Genomic DNA, 20,237 nt, shown 5'->3' on the forward strand with positions numbered 1-20,237 from the left:
GTTAGAACATAAGTAAATCCTGAAAATGTGGTGGAGGTGTGTGGAGGTGCGTACCTGCGACTCCAGCACTCGGGCAGAGGCAAAGGCTAACCTGAGCTACAGAGTGAGACTATCAAAACAAAGCTCACACTAAGCAGAAGTAGCCAGACATAAATGGCCACGTGTATTCCTACATTTATATAAAATTCTCCAAACAGAAAAATCTTCATAGAAAGACTTGGGCAGTCAAGATGGCTCATGAGTAACAATCAGTTTGATGCCTTGAGTGGAGGGAGAGAACCACCTCGTGCAAGCAGCCTCTGATCTCTACACCCACCCACACCTACCTAAAACAAAACAAAAAGGTAGAAAAAGAAGGTGAGTGTTTTGCACAGGGTAGGGCTGGAAGCAAGGGGATTGGAAAGGAGCTGCTGACTGGTACGGGATCTCTTTTGGGGACAATGAAAATGAACCAGATAATCACCAAACTACATATTGAAAATAGACCACTTCGTGCTATGTGAATTCTATGCTTCAGTTTTACAAAGGCCTCACGCCTTCCCTCTGCTCTCCTCTCACCTGGTGTACAGCACCGTTCGCTGAGAAAGCCACGGCAGGGGAGGGGGCAGCTGTGATCACGCCCCCTGCCACTCGCAGCATCGTGGTCCCCGGCTTGGCGAGCTGTGGCGCCGCTGGCACAGACTTGAGGGTGTTGTCAGGTAACTTCAGCAGCGATGCCTGCCCCGCAGTGGCTGCCTGCAGCAATCAAAAGGTTGAAGGACAACACTGCACAGCTTGCTCTCTACGGCGTTTGAGCGTATTTAAGAGTCTCGCCAATGAGGACTGTGATGTCTGTATGAACCTTTCCAACAAGTTGAATTCTACAACCTCTGAGGTTCCCTTACAGTAAAATGGAGCAAATAAATGACTGCATTACTATATGTAATTAGTATTTTCAAAGATATCAGCCCCTTTGTTTTTAAAATAACTGCATCAAAGTTTTCTTAAGTACCATGGAGTATTTCTGCAGTTTATTTTTATGTGTGGTGTGATGTATGTGCATGTATGTGTGCAGGTGCACATGAATGTACATATATGGAGGCCAAAGGAGGACCTCAAGTGTTTTGCTCTATTAGTCTCTGCCTTTTTCCCTGCAGACAGGATAGGCTAATGGCCAGCTCTCAGTGATCCTCGTGCCTGCCCCAGGAGCACTAGGGTTATGTGTTCGAGGTCACACTAAATGTAATAATCACCATTGTTTTGGGTCGGGGCGGCAGTGCGTATGCCGTGGTCTGTGGAGTGGCTCTTCCCACCTGCCTTTCTGTGGACCACAGGGACTGACAGGTAGGTTGCTGTTCTAAGTACTTCTCTCTACTTGTTTACATGGCTGCTGGGAACTTGAACTCGGGTCCTCGCTTAGGTGGTCTTACCCATCTCCCCAGAAAGTCAGTCAGTCAGTCAGTCAGTCTGTCTGTCTGTCTGTCTATCTATCTATCTATCTATCTATCTATCTATCTATCTATCTATCTATCTATCTATCTATCTATCTATCTATCTATCTATCTATCTATCTATGGGAAATACACAGGAATTTCTTCTCTGTATACAGCCTTGGCTGGCTTCAAATTCACAAAGACCTGCCTGCCTGCATTTCCTCATCTGGCCCCCTAACTCCTTACTTGAAAGTGGGACAGAAAATAAGGCATGCCATTGCAATAAAACTTCCTTTTTTGGAGAAAACGTATCTTTATGTATCCAGGTTAGTCTTGAGCTCACAATCCTCTTGCCTTAACCTCCTGTAGTGCTAGCATTACAGCATTAGCATGCCGAGCTCACTTACTCAGTAACTACTACTACTATTAATATTGTTATTAATTGGTTTGATGCTGAGAATTAAACTCAGGGCCTCAGGTAAATGAGGCAAGAACTCGACCACTGTGCCATACATCACCTCAGTCCCCCAAACTCTGTACAGTGTTTATCCAGCTGATCAGCTGAGTTCTCGGACATCTTTAACAAGCTCCCCTCAAACTGGGCTTGGAAGCACATGCCTTTAATCCCAATACCAGGAGGCAGAGGCAGGAGGATCTCTATAACTCAAGTTCAGCCTATCTCAAAAAAGGAGAAAAAAAGTTTTCCCTTCTATAATTCTAAGCTCCCTTTATTTTATTGAAGATTTGTTTATTTTTATTTTTTATGTCTGAGTGCTCTGCCTGCCGGGATTTATGTGTACCACATGCATATAGCGCCACAGAAGTCAGAAGAGGGCACTTGATCCCCTGAATTGGGGTCAGTGATCTATCAGTTGTGAGCTGTCACCTGAGTGCTGGGAACAAAATTCAAGGTCCTCCGGAACAGCCAGAGCTCTTAACACTGAGCCAGCTCTCCAGCCCCTTTAGGTTCCCTTTATGTGGAACGACTGGCCTTTATGTGGACAACTGGTCTTTATGTGGAACGACTGCTCTTTATGTGGACAACTGCTCTCTATATGGAACGACTCGTCTTTGTGCCTTATATATTTCTGCCACCATACAGTTTGATGAATATTCATGCCATTCAATATTCATTATGGATCTTTGCTTTGATTCATAAAACTTTGTTTTATAACGTGGTCAATCTGTCAACATGATGGGATTAAAGTTACCATAAATTTGGTGATAGCATCCCATGGGCTGGGACCCAGGCTGCATACAAAGGAGGAAGTGGTCTGAATACCAGCATTTACTCATCTCTCTGCTCCCTGACTTGGGAGGCAACAAGACCAGCTGCCTCCTGTTCTGGCTGCCATGATGTCCTACCAAGGTGGACTGTACTCAGAACTCTGACCTAAAATAAACCCTTTCCTCCTTCCCCCTCCCTCACGCTGTGTCTGTCGGCCATTTTGTCGGCAATGAAAAAGTACACAGTTGAGAATAATGAACTAAACACAGCCTACCATATTCTTCCCAGTACAAAATAATAATAATAATAATAATAATAATAATAATAATAATAATAGAAAAATAGTCAACTGACTGTGCTCAAAAGCTGGTTGATGATCCCAACAGTGGATAAGTAATTATAAAAAAGAAAAAAATGAACCCCAAAATATCAAGAAACAACTGGAATGGCCTTTTATTTAGTAAATAAATTAAAATTGTAGTTAAGCAAACTAGACAGAAAATAACCACTGATCAATGTCTCCTGAGAAATGCTAAACAAACTCCATTAAACTAAGCCCCACGAATATACTAATAAAAGATAAGATAGGAAAGGCAAGTGTGGCTTGCTCCAGAAATTACACAAATGATCACTAAATAACAATGTGACAAATCTAAAAAGTCTTATGATGAGCACAAAGGACAGAAAACGTGTCTGACAAAACAAGGACCCAGGGAGGCTCCAGTGCCCATGCTCTGGGAACGGCTCCGCCATACTGCTCTCCTCCTCTACCTCTTGTCACTGACGATCTTCCCATGGAAGACACTGGAATCCTGCACCGTCAGACTGTGTCACGTTGCGGCTGAAATAATCTATTTCACGACTCGGTCTCTCACATGAAATCCTTTCGTAGAAATGCCAGAGCTAAGAGTTGAGCAATCTGCCTTCCATGGAAGCGAACGGCCATCCTCTCTTACAAGTGTGGCCCTTGTAGCTGGCTATGCTCCCACTTTGGTCTCTACCATAAAAATTACACTCTATCATTTATACAAGGTTATCCACTCACGTATCTGAATAACCTCTGCCCTTATTTTCTCTCATTCTGATTATACGTTCCTAAACCTGAAGCTTGTTCTAATTTTCTGAGCTACTTTGTTTAGTTTCTCGTGTAACTTTAGCTTCATTTGGATTTTCTAAAGTTTGCATAAAGAAAAACAGATTAAATGGCATAATTACCACGGAACGGAACGTTAACTGGAACAGAGGCTCACCTTGACTCTGTTGCTTCCTCATGGATCCTGTCTTGGCTAACTTCAGAGGGAGAGAATTTACCTAGCCCTGCAGTGACTTGAGGTATCAAGGTGGGCTGGTACCAGTGGGGACTTCAACCCTCTTAGAGATGAAGTGGAGGGTAGGGTCGGGGGAGAGGCCATCTGAGGGGAACTAGGAGTGGGGGCTGCGATCACGATGTAAAGTGAGTAAATTACCATGTGTTAGTTAGGCATGCAGAAGGGTGTGAATTCACCTGTGTAAACAGAGTGGTTTTCTGTCCAGAGATAACTTTCAGCGTCTGCTGTCCCGGTGCAGACGATGTGCTGACTCCCAGTGTTCCTTGAACAACTGAAGCTGTCGTCAGCTGTTTTCCAGGTGTTTGGGGTGATGGTTGGCCAACTAAAAATGTACCCTAAGTGGGAGAAAAAGAATTCAGTAAAATCCATTAAACTCTGACCGCCTCCAGCTACAGGCTGTAACGTCTCAGCTGCGTTCTATAACTCAGTGTCTTCAGGAAGCTGGCCCTACTCGACTGGATCACAGTTACAGAACACGTTTAAAAACAGCAACTGGGCTTACTCCTACCCTCCTTGATGAGAATGTCTGGACCACGTCTGAATACAGTGGTGGAGAGGGATAAAGACTTCAGCAACAAAGGAAAAGAAGCTTTTCCTCACTGAACTAACCAGAATACCACAGCCTGATGCTGCCTCTGGCTTCACTTTCCTAACAGCAGAGTTCAACTGTACATTAGTACTGTTTGCTACAGTGGGTAGGGTGAGGGGAAGCGATCAGCATAGCAGACTCTTTCTTTGGGGCAGAAAGATGTAGGGCTCAAATCCAAAGTCTACCGTTAGCTTACCAGGAATGTCTTACATCAATTATTTTAATCTTTCTGAATCTATCTTTTTACCTCTCAAAACAAGTTCAAAATAATACAAATCTATAACATGGCTAAAGTGGTAAAGGGAAATCAACTCTAATTAAAGGTACTTATCAGGTAGTTAAATAATTTACAAGATCAGGCATAGGCCTCCCAGACCTGGGGGGTTTGCTTGAGGATGTAGGATGTGTAAGTCAGGTGCTGGGGCCCCCCTCCTGGGCCAGAGGTACTCGGGGCTCCTCCTGCTCCTCCACCACCACCACCGCCTCCCCCTGCACCACAGCTGCCGCCACTGCCACCAGCAGCCGCCGAGCCAGACTGGAGGTCTGCAAACAAAATGGGTGACAGGCACATCACAGGAAGCAGCACAACAGAGAAAACAGAGGGGCATAGACGCTTCGCCCACACTACGGGTCCTCCATATCATGCTTGCCTATGATGAGTGAGGAAAGCTCCCCAGAGTTTAAAGACTGAGGCTGACTCTGTTTATACCCTCAGCCTGTATAGACTGGAATTCAAAACATTTCGGATACTAAAGTTAACACTCGAAGTTCCAGATTACGGAGCACATTAGTGTACTTGATAAAGTCTCTATAGACATTCCAAACTCTATAGAACTGCAATCAAAGCCCGGCCCCGAGCATTCTGGGTAAGAGGACACTTGACATGCACTGAAGAGACCGGCAGCTGACTACACCTCCACTCGGACTACAATGAAGACTTTAATTTTTGACAGCATTGTGACCTAAGATGAAAATCTGATGCTAATATTTTCTAGACAAGGTTTTTTAAGTCAAATTAGCCATCTCTAGCTCCAAGTTCCCAATTCTTTTTCACTTCAAAGCCCTTTTTCCTTTTCTTTCTGTGATGCTGAGCTCCCTGGACATTCGACAATCTCCCCACTTTGACTACAGCGAGCACCTTCAACAGCCTCTGACCCGAGCACAGTGGAGGCCAGAGGTGCCACCTGCTCTCACATGGCGATGGAGGCCAGCCCTTCCTGACTAAGCTTCCTGACACTGTACTTGGGTGAGTGGAGGCCAGTGTAAGTGGTGACAACCCACCATGGAAATGGCAAGTGTCTTAACAATGCACTGGGCAAGGATCCTCACGTCCCCATCTAAGCACCGCCACACCCGACAAGACAGTCTGTCAATAGCCAGGGGACGTCATTTCTGTCATTTCTAGTGAGCCTGGCTCCTACAGCGACATGCTTCAATTCAGAGGGAAATCCTTATTTTCAACACCCACACTGTCAAAGCAAAAGCTTCATGTAACTAAATAAAGTACATGGTGCCCTCGGGGCTTTAAGACTTAGACTGAGCCTAGAATCCCCATTCCAACTCCCAACCTAGTGATACAACCAAAAACTAGTCAGAGGCAAGTGGTTCCCACCCCAGCACATCTGCCTCAGAAGAAACAACCCAGACCCTGCAAGCAGATGGACCCTTCCCAGAAAACCCCAAATAACAGTGCTACTCCCTAAGGCTATGATCATTTGAACCACTTTCTAGTTACAATATGCATAAAATCCACTTGGGCAAACTCTTCCACTGGACCGCCCTCATCTGGACAAGACGGACCCACGCAGAGACCCGGGGACTGAGCGGTGAATGATGCACTAACTGGCGTTGTTGGTGGCTCGCAGGATGGCTCCCTGAGGAATCAGCAGCAGCTTCCCTTTCCCTGAGGGGTTCTTGCTGTTCGTGGTGAGGTACAGCTTAGTGCCCGGGGGCAGGTTTGCCAAGTTGGCCAAATTAGTGGCTGGGAGTTGCAAGGTCGCCATTACTAAAAGGACAGAGGGGTAGAAAAACAAGAAGATAATCAACCATGGATAACATTCTAAAATTAAACATGGAGCAGTAACATAGCTACTTAACAGAGAGTAAAAACTTATTCATTTCCTAGATGTCTTAAACTAAATAATTTATATCCTAGAAAAACCTTCCATAAATTTATGCTGTATATAAACAGGCTGAGCCCATATTTGAAATTTTGCATGGCAATGAGCCTACTTCCCCAGTCCAAACTATTTCTCCTTCTCCCCCACTCCTCCTTTTAGGAGGGTGGGTGGGGTGGGACAGGGTTTCTCTGTGTAGTCCTAGACTGAGCTCTAAACCAGGCTGGCCTCTAACGCAGAGATCCGCCTGCCTCTGCTTCTGAGTGCTGGGATTAAAGGTGTGGCCACCACTGCCGGGCATTTCTTTTTTTTGCCTCCTCCCCTGCTTTGAAAGGAGAAGGTCTCCAGCTGGAGAGATGGCTCGGTCCTGGCTCATAATTATCAAGAATGAGATCTGGTGACCCTTCTGGCCTGCAGGCAGAATGCTATACACATAATAAGTAAATAAATCTTTAAAAAAGGGGGGGAGGGGGTTGCTCATTACAGAGGCCAAGGTGGATTAAAACTCATGACTCTCCCACATATTGGAGTTATAAGTATGAGCCACCAAGCCCTTATGCATGCATATATTTTAAAGACTTATTTTAGCGGGGCTGGAGAGATGGCTTAGTGGTTAAGAGCACTGACTGCTCTTCCAGAGGTTCTGGGTTCAATTCTCGGCAAGCACATGTGGCTCACAACTGTCAGTAATGGGATCTGATGCCCTCTTCTGGTGTGTTTGAAGACAGCGACAGTGTATTCACATACATGAAAAAAATAAATCTTAAAAAAAAAAGACTGACTGACTTACTTTAGGGGCTGGAGAGATGCATAGGTAGTTAAGAACCCTGACTGCTTTTCATGATGGCCTGAGTTCTATTCCCAGTACCCAAATAGTGGCTCATAACCATCTCTAACTTCTGGTCCAAGAAATCTGACTCCCTCTTCTGGCCTCTCTGAATACTTCACGCACACGGTACACAGGCACTTACATAGGCAAAATGCCCATACACATAAAATAAAAATAATCCCCCAATTGTCTTTTAACAGAGAACAACAGGGTTACAGGAGAGATTTCTATTCGAGTAGATGAAGCCCTTCTCACTGTCACCATGGTGCTGTGCATGGCTCTATGTGAATAGTAGAGGAGCCAGCAGGGAGCAAGTAACCATCTGAGCCAGCAGAAACAGGCAGAGGGGTGCTTTGTGGCCATTACGGAGCAAATACTGAAGCTAACTTCTAGGTGCTGTGGCAATAGAAGGAAAACAAGGTTTCCTTACTGACTGTTCAAAGGGTTTTTTTTTTTTAATGATTAATTATTTATTTGTGCATTTGTAAGTGGGTATGTGTGGACACATGTGCATATGTAGGCAGGTACCTACACAGCCAAAAGAGAGTGATGGATTCCATGGGGTAAAAGTTGTAGTCACCCAGATTCCGAGCTAGAACTGAACTCTGAAAAAGAAGTAAGCACCTTTAGGTCTGACATCCACAGTACATACAAGAACAAAGCTTAAACTACATATGCCTATCTACAAGTATCCCAGGAGAATGACGTGGCATTACCATTTACGTCACTTTCCTAGTCAGAAGCCAATAGCGAAGCAGGTCATTGCAATTCTACAGTGGTGCAACTGAAAGGTCCTTAACTGAGAAAGTTACCTGAGCCCTGCGAGCCAGTCTTCGGAGGCCCAGCAGCTGTGACCTGAGTCTTGGTTAAGGTCTGTACTGGCTGAGCAACAATGGTCCCTCCACCTCCACTCACGATTGCTTTGGCAACTCCTTGGGTCACAACTTGTTTTGGACCAACAGCTTTGGTGATGGAAGAGCTGGCCTTGGCGACAAGGATTTGGCCACTACTGATTGCCACAGCCTGCTTCACTGTGGAAGGTAAGGCAGAGCCAACAGGCACACCAACAACCTGTTCAAGACAGAAAACAGTCCAACAGTGTTACTCCTCACGGCCCTGGTGAGTTCTCTGTGGCTGGCATAGCCACTCCACTCTCGCAAGAACAATGCAATAGCAAAGGTTGGGGGACAGGGCTGTCGCACAGAAACCTAAGTGTCCCAAACAAGAGTGCCTCGGCATGTGAGAAAAGCATCTTAGAGTTTGAGTGCTGCCACAAAACAAAACCTTGGCTGAGTGGCTGCTTTCAAAGCTTCCACCATAACGGGAAGGCATCCGTATATACACAGACTTACACAAAGTCCAGCTCCCACACAGAATTGGTATCACGCTGTATAGTCCTAGAGCACTAAGAGATAGCACAGGTTTTTCCAGTGTTAGGTTTATAAGTCATCTTCAGTGCCAAGCACACATAGCAGAGCCCATGACAGCATTTCCTGATGCTGGGCAGATAGGAGCTTTCAAACATCACACTAGACACCTGCGGTGAGCTTCCTCCTGTGGCTTCCCTCTTCAGAGATGACTCTCGGGAGTCTGCAGTCTACCCACAAGGATGCTATTTTTTTTCCTCATTATGTGATGGTGGCCTACCCGAATCTGGGGAGAAGAACCTCTTTATTTTCCCCAATCTTTCCTTCCTTGAAGACAAATGTTTAGCAAAAAGGGAAAGGAAACTTTTGAACAAAGATATTTAATTGACAGTAATGTTTTTAGACTGGGTTCCATGTATCCCAGGCTGGCATTAAACTTCAGTGTAACCTGGAAATCCTGATCCTCTTATTCTATTTCCTATGTGCTGGGATTAAGGAACCGGTGGGTCACCAAATAAAATTTATCTAGTGCTGGGTATTGAACCCATGGGTTTGTACATGCTAGGCAAACCCTCTATCATATGAATTACATCTCCAACCCTATTAATAAAAAATTCCAGCACCAAGTAAATTGTTATAACTGGCTTCTAAAAGTAAAGTCGCTTTTTTTAGTTAAGAAAATTAAGCAGCTTGCTCTAACAGAATAAGCAGCAGAATGTTAAATTGGAGGTAATTTAGGGCTGGTGAGATGACTCGGTGGGTAAGATACTTGCCTCATAATCCTAACAGCCTGAGTTTGATCCCTGGAGCCCACACAGTGGGAGGCAGGGGACCCTCCCCTCCCGAGAGTTGTTCTCTGAACATACACAACTGTATGTGCTGTGTGCTGTGTGTGCCCATTCTAACACACACAAATGTGCTGTGTGTGCCCATTCTAACACACACAAATGTGCTGTGTGTGCCCATTCTAACACACACAAATGTGCTGTGTGTGCCCATTCTAACACACACAAGTAACAACAGAAACAATGCTAAATGAGTAGTTTTAGAAGGTCACAATAAAGGAAGCCACCTGGATTCATTCCCTAATTTATTGTTTATGTACATTTTGGTGTCTGGAATTTGGACAAGACAACTTGTGGGAGTTCTGTGTGTGATGGCTTGTGTATGCTTGGCCCAGGGAGTGGCATACTTAGAGATGTGGCCTTGTTGGAGTAGGTGTGTCACAGTGGGTGTGGGCTTTAATACCCTAGTCCTAGCTGCCTGGAAATCAGTCTTCCACTAGCAGCCTTCAGATAAAGATGTAGAACTCTCAGCTCCTGCGCCATGCCTGCGTGGATGCCACCATGTTCCTGCCTTGATGATAATGGACTGAACACCTCTGAACCTGTAGGCCAGCCCCAATTAAATGTTGTCCTTTATAAGACTTACTGTGTCTGTCCACAGCAGTAAAACCCTAAGACAATGTGGGTCCTGTCCTAGGACCTTTCCCTACTGATAACAATGTCCTCTGCTTTCTAAGGCAAAACAGAACAGCAACCCTTTTCACCCAACAGAGGTTTACAAGCTTGGTTACAGGCTGCACGTACACATGTGGTCATCTAGAACTCTAATGCTTGGGATGTGGAAGCAAAATTAGAAGTTGGAGGTCAGCCTGAGCTACTTGAGACCCTGTCTTAAAAATCAGGGAGGAGGCAGATGGCCCAGAGGTTGGGAGTGTTTGCTGCTCTTCCAGAGGACCTGAGTTCGTTCTCAGCACACATTAACTTCTAACTCTAGCTTTAAGAGATGTGACTACTTCTGGTTAACAGGTATCTGGAATATACTCATCCAGACACTGTCTGTCTGTCTGTCTGTCTGTCTGTCTCTGTTTCTCTCCGTTTCTGTTTCTCTCTCTCTCTCTCTCTCTCTCTCTCTCTCTCTCTCTCTCTCTCTCTCTCTCTCTTTCACACACACACACACACACACACACACTCACACACACACACACACACACACCTACACACACCTTAAAACAACCCTTCTCCTAAGCCCCTTGCTGAGTACATGAAGAATTAGCCAGAGCATACTGTGAAACAGGAACATTTGTTCAGTTGGTAATCTACTAGTACTCCAGAGAGACAGAGGCCTGCCTACCAAATAGAAAACCCCACACTTGTATAAGCTGTGTCTTAGGAATATGATTCCCTGAACGTAGAGCGTTTTAGATACACTCAAGGGAACGTACACAAGAATATCCACCACAGCACTATCTGTGCTCATAAAATACTGCCAACATTCTCCAGCCACGTCTCCTAGTGTGCTGCCATGATTCCCACCGTGATGAGAATAGACCAGACCACTGAAACTGTTAGCCAGCCCCAATTAAACGATTTGCTTTGTCTTTGTAAGAGTTACCTTGGTCATGGTATCTCTGCACAGCAGTAAAACCCTAGGACAGCCGGGCTTCCACCCTCCAGTGCTAGACCTACAACCGTGTAGCACCACACTTAGCTTTTCATGTGTGGGTCCTGGGAACGAACCTGAGTCTTCCTGTTTGTTACTAACAAAACCATCCCTCTGGCACAAAGAGGTTTTTAATGTCTATACATAGAGCACAGGTAGGCAGCTATGTAAGAGACAATGGTACAATCACCTACTAGTAAAGGTGAGTGAAAAAGTACCTAAGCCTGTATAAAAACTTGAAGGAATACACTGGCTAAAAAAGCAGCTGCAAGGAACTCCACAGGTAATTAATTATCTTTTATGCTGTGTAAAACAGACATCCCAAGTTGTCTAAGGCTATGTGTTAATATAATAAAAGTGTGGACCAGGCTGACAAGATGACTCAGAGGTTAAGAGAACTGGCTACCCTTGCAGAGGACCAAGATTCAATTCCCAATACCCAGCTTGTGGCTCACAACCGTCTGTAATACCAACTCTAGGGGATATGATGCCCTCTTCTGGCTTCCACAGGCACTGCATGCATATGATAGGCAGACACATAGGCAGGCAAAACAACCATATACACATAAAACAAAAGTAAGGGTTTTTAAAAAGGATGGACAAAGTAATTTCTAGGAAGAACAAAATGGACTTCATTTGAAGGAAAAAAAACCACCCTAAAGTAATACGCATCTATAAATATGGAGCAGAAGGCATTTGATTATTTATATCTGATATACATAGATACTGATTATATATTTTTAACATTTCAGTGAAAACTTTGAATCATTAAAAAGTAAGAGGGACTGGAGAGATAGCTCAGGGGGATTAGAGGCCTCTATCTTCCACCAGCACCTGTACTCACTTGGACAACACACACACACACACACACACACACACACACACACACACACACACAGAGTAGAGGCCTCTATCTTCCACCAGCACCTGTACTCACTTGGACATCACACACACACACACACACACACACACACACACACACACACACACACAGAGTAGAGGCCTCTATCTTCCACCAGCACCTGTACTCACTTGGACAACACACACACACACACACACACACACACACACACACACACACACACACACAGTAGAGGCCTCTATCTTCCACCAGCACCTGTACTCACTTGGACATCACACACACACACACACACAGAGTTAAGACACTAAGAATGGTGATGGTGAGCAGTGCTGGAGTGGCTGAGCAGTTTAAAGCACCAGAGAAGCCAGGAAGGGGAGCTGGGACACATGTAAATGATTAAAGGGGAATAAGAGAACAGGAAGAGTTATACTGGGACGGGAACCGTAGAGTGAGGTAGAGAAGGAACTATGGGAGGGCAGTGAACACTAAAGGCTTAAAAAGCTCATGGAAACACTACTGTAGAAGCCTCATAAAATGCATAAATACATATATAAAGAGGCTTAATGGACAACATCCAATGGGGGCAGCACACTATCCCAACTAGAGACCTTACTAGCTAATAAATCACCCAGTAATAGGTATTGGGTATCATTCTGGGTTACTGGCCAAGGCTGGCCGGGCAGCACAACTGGACTTGGTGCTGGTGAGGACGACCCCACTTCCAAGTTGGATGGTGTGGAGGTTTGGAAGAGAACAGTCACAGACTCACAGATTTGACTGCATGGTTCTCAGTTGGTAGAACTCTTTGAGAAGGATTAGGAGGTGTGGTCTGTGTTGCTGGGTGTGAGGGCTTTAGTGTTTCAAATGCCAGCTCTATTCCCAGTTAGCTCTTTCTGTCTTATGCTTACGGGCCAGATGTGAGCTCTCAGCCGCTGCTCCAGAGCCAAGCCTGCCAGCCAGCCTGCCAGCCAGCCTGCCAGCCAGCCTGCCTGCCTGCCTGCCTGCCGGCCGGCCTGCCTGCCTGCCTGCCTGCCTGCCAGCCTGCCAGCCTGCCAGCCTGCCTGCCTGCCTGCCTGCCTGCCTGCCTGCCTGCCTGCCTGCCGGCCTGCCGGCCTGCCGTCATGCTCCCCACCACGGCGCTCACGGTATCTAGCACAGCAATAAACTAAGATGGGGAGTGTGATTGTAAAAGGACAATCATATGACATATGACAAGTATATGTTAAAAATACACTTAAGGTGTAGGTTGATGTCAAGGCGATACATGATTGGACAGTGGAGAGTGGGGAGGGGACAAAGTTTTTATAAGGTGAGAGAGAGGAGAAAGGGGAATCAAGATGGAGACCAATCTAGGTGGTCTAGGTCAATTTTATCATGTCTAGGTGGGCGGTTTCTATCTTTTTTAGTTGGCAGTGAATTTATTCTGGGGATGTATTGTGGATTGAGAATTAAACATGTAAATCTGATTGATGGGTTACAGTTTGTTGAGTCTTGATTTTCCCGGGTGGGTGGCTGGGACCAGAGTTCCCAGCTGGCCAGGGTTGGCCAGGGTGACTAGCAATGGGAGTGGAAAGACCACTGGGGGCCAGAAGATAGCTAGGCTAACGTGGTGCCTCACTGAAACCAGCCGCCACTGAGATAAATTAATGTTAGTTCTACAAGGCCCTACAGTGCCAGAACTAACACCAGAGAGCGACCACCGGGGTCCGAGAGTGCCAGGGGGCCAGCACAGAGTGGTGACCCTGGAGTGGTGATGTGGGGGGAACTGGTCACACCTATTTTTTATTCTTACGGAAACATTGAGGAATTCTCAAAAGGCTCAAAGATTTTATTTTATATGTATAGATAATCTGCCTGCACCTATGTGTGTACTATATGCAAGCCTGGTTCCTGAGGGGCCCAGGAGAGGGCACTGGATCCCCTGGCACTGGTTGTAAGCTGCTCTGTGAATGCTTAGAATTAAATGTGGGTCCCCTAGGAGAGCAGCAAGTGTTCTCTGCTAGGTCACCTCTCCGGTCCCCACCCCACTACAGATGTCTGTTCAAAGAACAGTGGCACCTGGTTGTAGTCTCAGTGCTGAGAGACATGGTGGGACCTTGTCCCCACCAGTGGGAAAACAGTCACTCAGGAGGGAGAACAGTAGAATAAAGTGAGCTACAGACAAGTGCGCTTTTGGTTTTGTTTTGTTGTTGTTTTTTTTTTTTTGTTTTTTGTTTTTTAAAGTTTAAAATCTACTAAACCACTTGCTTCTTTTCAAAGACTGTAATGTAAAAATACATTTACCATGAGCTTGGACATTATGGCTAATGTGAAGACTACAGTCCCATAATTGAGCATTAAGTACAACAGACAGACAGACTTGCTTTCCTAGTTTAATTACAAGTAGGCAGCAATGCCACGTGCACACTGCTCCTCATCATGAGGCTGATGTGTGTGTGCACTACTCGGAAGACAGTGGTGTCCTCACGGCTCTTCCCTTACTCATGACAAGGCTTACACAAACCACCTACCTTCCTTCTAGTCACTAGTAGGGAGGTGGAGCTGTGCCACGGGACGATGATGGCTCAGCACTGTGGGGTGAGCGGACTGGCAGGACATCAAAGGGGTTAAAAGTGGAGACTGACCTATTTCAGGTCTGGGCGCCAAGTTAGAAGCTTACACTGGGGCCGGCTAGGCTCAGTCAGGAAAGACGACTGGCACCAAACCCAGTGACCTGAGTTTGACCCCTAGATCCACGTGGCAGGAGAGAAATGACTCCTACAAGCCGTACGATTTCTGACAGCATCTTGTCGTAGTCTACTACCTTAAATAAATGAAATCGTTTCTTTCCCCCACTGGTAAAGCAATATATTTTCTTGAGCCAATGAGACAGCTCAGTGCGTGAAGGCACTTGCTGCCTAACCTGACCATCTGAGTTTGATCCCTGGGACCCACCTGATAAAGAAAACTTACTCCAACCACCTGGCTTCTGACTTCCTATCACGTGTATTGTGACGTGTCTATGTCCCTATACACATAAATGTAAAACAAAAAGAAAACGGTATCACTATATGAAACCTAATAGTCTTTAAATATATACAGTATAAGGAGCTAGAGAGATGGCTCAGCGGCTAAGAGCACCCACGTGACAGGGCACAGCTGTTTGTAACTGCAGTCCCAAGGGAATGATGCCCTCTGCTGGTCTCTGAGGCACTGCACATGCAGAGTGTACAGACACACACTTAGGCAAAAGACCTACATACATAAAAATTAAGGAAAAGGTTAAAAAAGGGAATGTGTAAGACAAGGCTGAACAGGAAGTTAAGCACACAATGCCAGCTGGTGACTCAGGACCACCATTACAGCATCTCCAACTCCTCTGGGGCAGCGGACTGCTGGGCAGTGTGGGCTACAGGTAAAGGTAGAAAGAAAGCTCAGCTGAGCTGCAAAATGCTTGTCTAACACACGGGAAGCCCCGGGCTCACCCTCTGCTGTGGACCACAGCAAAGCAGCATCTACAAACAGCTACTGACTCTTGGAGGAGTGACTGGAACCCTCACCTGAGGACCACAGCAAGGCTGCGGGACGGTCTAACCGGCCAGGGCATATCAATCAGTGGGCAGCTTAGGAAAAAAGCAGATTCCAAGGCCCCTGAGAAAATACTGGCACAGAAAATGTGGGACAGATTAGGAACTGCTATGTTTAAATTTAGAAGATGAACTGTCTGATTAGATCGGTTTGGAAACCTTACAGATTTAAAAGCAACCTGTAACCCTGAATTTTCACCTCTATCCCCTAGATCTATTTATCTAAACTAACCCAAATTATGTAATACTGTCTTCCATTTTAGAATATTCTCCTCAAAACAATCCACTCCTAGACTGCCTGAGCTTTGAAGCTGAAATATAAACACCCTCAAAACATTCTCAAAAGCGTTAGAGCAAACCCGCTAACACAGAGAATCTACATTTCCAAAGCATGCTTAGGTCAGAGACAACAGCAGGCAGATCTCACTAGCTCTGCAATGGTTAGCTTGGAGCTCAAGCCTTCTGCCAGTTACTACCTACATGCTATATGCTCATGCACTCTCCAGGAAGGTCCCTAGCCCCTCAAACTCAGGACTGCCACACTTTTCAGAAGGGGTGAAGAGTACCTGCCTTTCAGGTATAGTTTAAGGCATAGTTTAAGGCATAGTGTATACACAGACACACACGAAGGGCCTGGCACATGAACACTTGATGGATTGTGCAACTGATGTAGAAAATATGCTGCTTCACAGTACTCCATGTTTATCCTCTGGTATTTCTAAATTATAAATACAATGGATGAGAGATTCAAATGGCACACACTGGAACCCCAGCATCTGGGATGGTGAGGTACAAGGGCTGCCTGGAGTCTTCCTGTCTCAAAACAAAACAAATCACACAGCCTGGACACTGGAGCTGTTCAGTGCAGCACTCTCTTGCCAGAAGCCGACAGGTCGGAACATGCTCCCATTGAGAAGTAAATCACACAGAAAGCCCATGAAGCCGGTTGCTTTTACCGCTGCAGAGGCTACTTTGTCCCTGCGCCCCTTAGACTGAGCCTCGTCTTCTGTTTAAACACCCTTGACTCTTGTCAGGGACAGACAGTAAAAAGCACATGTGCATTACATCAACGGACCGGGTCTTTTCCAATGGGTATAGGTTAGTATGGGATCAATGACTTGGCCGCCATAGTCATTTTGGCACCTGACAACTAGGCAGACAAATAAATAACTTTTACATATCTTGAACACAACCCTCCCATCCCAAACCCATACAAACCTTGGAGGGTGGAATCTTTGGAGACTGAGTTATCCCTTCTCCAGCACTTAGGACCTGTTTTTGAGGGGACACAGCGATCATGTGACCCCCCTTCACAGTCACATACTGAGGGAATGCTGACTGGTTGGCAGCGCCTGTTGTGGACACGTGAGGAGTTTCTCCAGGTTCCTGTTTGATGATCACCTTGCAACACGCAATGACACTGAATGAGTACCCCACAGGGAGGAGGAGGAAGGACCCACTATGAATATCTGAATCTAGTCTCTGCCGTATCAGCAAAGCTTGGGATGTACAGTGCGACTCCACGAGAAACGTCAAATACGGCTTTCATGGAGTCCTTAAGAGCTGGTAAAGGGGCCGAACACTATCTCACTTGATCCCTGCTTCTCTCACTTGTCACAGAGACCCACGGGGTAGGAGGGCAGCAGAGTGAGACCAGGTAGGCCGTGACCTCAGAACTCAGGCCTATTTAAAGAGTGGGGAGACGCGGTCAAGGCTGTGACACGCACTCACTCACCTTTGTGAAAGCTCCAAGTCCTCCAGTAACAGCTTTTGGGCTCTGCACTTTAGGGTGACTACCAATTGGGCAAAGAGGTGGCATAGATGCAAATAAAGAATCCTCCTGCTGTGTAAGACAGTTAGGATATATCAGGCCAGATAGTCTGGCCACTTAGCACACTTAATACAATAACATTAACATTAGCCACTTAATACAAACCCACCACATCTAGCAACACAAAAGAACAAAGACAGCAAATGAAAACTGAGGTGTGCAATCCCATCTGAGCAGCGGTGATAACTCACTGCACAGGAGGCTGACACAGGAGGACTGTTAGTTTAAGTCTAGCCTGGTCTAAACGTCGAGACCCGACCTGAAAACCCAGGAAAGCAGCTCAGCAAAAGGTGACTCATGCACATCCTGATCCAGGTCAAGTCCGTAAGACCAGTGTCAGGTGGTGCAGGTTAGTCTCACCGTCTAGCTGAAGACGATCCTCCTGCCTCCACTTCCCGACTGCAGGATTACATGCTTACAACCTTGCACTGGTTTGTATGTGGCACGGGGCACTAAACACAAGGCTCTGTGCATGTTGGGCAAGCATTGCACCAGTGTTGTGTAGCAGTTTCCTGGAGATTAAAATGGTCCACCTCCCAGAGAAAGACACAAGGTAAGCAACTCGCAATAGCTGGGCAGACTCACTAGGGCTCTCCTTCTCGGAGTAAGCACTAAAGACTGCTAAGAGTCATTCTCAGACAAGGTGAGCTGCAGGAAAGACTCCTGAGACCAGACAGCCAGGAAGAAGCAGAAACCTGCCGAGTTGCCTGATCAACAGTCACTAGGAAAGGGTACTCTAACCTACTAAGCTGCCTGCAGGCCGTGCACTGTGCTCCAGGTTCCCTCGCTTCTGTGCGCTGTCACCCATCCTGGGCTGCGCTTTGGTGACGCAGCTGCTTTTGAGTCATTTCTGCCCCTGTAAGCGACCCCTAACCTATGCTTATGTAAGTAACATCAATAAAACTCACAGGTTTACCAGGGTGGACTTTGATCTGCCATTGGCTCTCTGTCTGGGGTGAGGAGACAGGAGCACACCAGCTGATCTCTACGTCCATTCCTAGTATTTGGTTCTTTTTTTTTTTTTTTTTCTTTTTTCTTTTTTTTTTTCGGAGCTGGGGACCGAACCCAGGGCCTTGTGCTTGTTAGGCAAGCGCTCTACCACTGAGCTAAATCCCCAACCCTAGTATTTGGTTCTTTATTGGTCCATGTGTCTACTCTTCTGTCAGATGGTAAAGAACAGGGATTGTATTTGGCTTTGTATTCCTAAAGCATAGACACTAAATAAATTATTCTAACAAAGAATGGTAATGTTTTAGTGTACATGCTTTTTCTTATATACTCTCAACTTGCATTGAAAGATTCACTCACTATCTATAACACAGATAAATGTAAAATGAGTTTTACATTTGGAAAATAAGTTTTCCAAAGAAAGAAAAAACAGAAGAACACAATGCTCTAGACAAAGGTAATCCTGGACCTTAGGAGGCTGAGGCGGGAAGGTCCTGCACTCCAGCCTGGACCACACAGTGAAAGTTTACTACGAAACAAGCCAAACATACAAAGAAATTAAAACTGAGGTGGGAACAGAAAACGGAAAGCAACAGATCATAGTGAGATAAAAAAATGCATCTCCACTACAAAAGCCAAAGCCAGACCTCAGATAACGTGCCGTCACCGAACTTTAAGGGAAAGAATTAAAGTTAAGACTCTTACTTGTCTACACAATGAAATGTCAGCAACAAATATTAAAAAATAAATGGTAGAAATAAGATTTTCAAGGGAGCTACTATAAGAAAACCTCATTTTGATCAGAAAACGGTCTGTGATCGCTGTCAACTAAGAGGAATTGAATGCTGGGTTGGGTACTAAGAGATTTATTTGCATTCTTAGAGCCACTCAGACAGGAGCCTGCATCTGAAAGCTTCCACTTAGAGAACCATCTTGAGTAAACAGGAGTCAATCAGGGAAGTGCTTTTGCCAAACACTGAGTAGATCTTTCATCAGTGTGTGAAGAAGTCATCATTGTATGGAAAGGTCATACTCTGAACTACTCTCCACTTTGAAGATGTTAAGAATTACTTTTGAATTAATTAACTCACTAAGTAAGGCTTCTGTGTGCAAAGGGGATAAGGTTTGCTCCTTGTACTACCAGGAAACATGCTGCCAGACAAATACTTTTATAGAGAATGTATGTGTGTCTCTGTGAGTCTGTACGTGTGTGTGCAGTGCCTACAAAGGCTAGAAGTGCCATGAGATCCTTTGGAGCTGGAGTTACAGGTAGCTATGCGCTGCTATGTAGCTTCTGGGACCTGAACTCAGGACCTTGGTGAGAGCAGTAGGCACTCTGAACAGCTGAGCCATTTCTCCAGCTTCTAAAGGAGTCTTTTTAATAAAGCTGCACTCTCTGCTAAGTAAGGCTGCTCTTCCCCATACTGAGCTTTCAAACTAACACTGGCTGAGAACTGTCCTCTTCAGCAGGAGGACAGTGAGCTAACAAAGCTCAGACTAGTGAGGCAGGGAGTGCGTACCTTCACAGTGGATGTCAGGAAACTACTTCCATGGATTTTAGGAACAGGGGACCCTGTTCCCTGGGAAGCCTGAGAAGCCACTGGAAGCTTGCTTGTAGGACTTCCTGATAAGCAAGAGAGATATAAAAATTATGTATCAACAAAATAAAGTTTACAAGATGTAATTTTAAATCATTTCCCCCCATTCTTTGTTTC

General features: G+C 45.6%; 1 protein-coding gene across 10 annotated transcripts in view; it reads right to left on the minus strand.

Annotated features, from left to right (window-relative positions):
- Positions 1 to 20,237, minus strand: part of Yeats2 (YEATS domain containing 2) — an 86,322-nt gene that overhangs the window by 20,252 nt on the left and 45,833 nt on the right. For all 10 annotated transcript variants that reach the window (XM_087576784.1, NM_001431681.1, XM_087576780.1 and 7 more), the window contains 8 exon segments: positions 20,043 to 20,146; positions 17,479 to 17,586; positions 16,962 to 17,144; positions 8,316 to 8,574; positions 6,401 to 6,562; positions 4,934 to 5,100; positions 4,145 to 4,303; positions 559 to 735 (listed from right to left, as the gene is read on the minus strand). In XM_087576784.1, coding sequence (XP_087432910.1) covers positions 559 to 735; positions 4,145 to 4,303; positions 4,934 to 5,100; positions 6,401 to 6,562; positions 8,316 to 8,574; positions 16,962 to 17,144; positions 17,479 to 17,586; positions 20,043 to 20,146 — 1,319 coding nt within the window.

This window comes from Rattus norvegicus, chromosome 11, assembly GCF_021556685.1.
Source record: "Rattus norvegicus strain SHRSP/BbbUtx chromosome 11, alternate assembly SHRSP_T2T, whole genome shotgun sequence".
Lineage (NCBI taxonomy): Eukaryota > Metazoa > Chordata > Mammalia > Rodentia > Muridae > Rattus > Rattus norvegicus.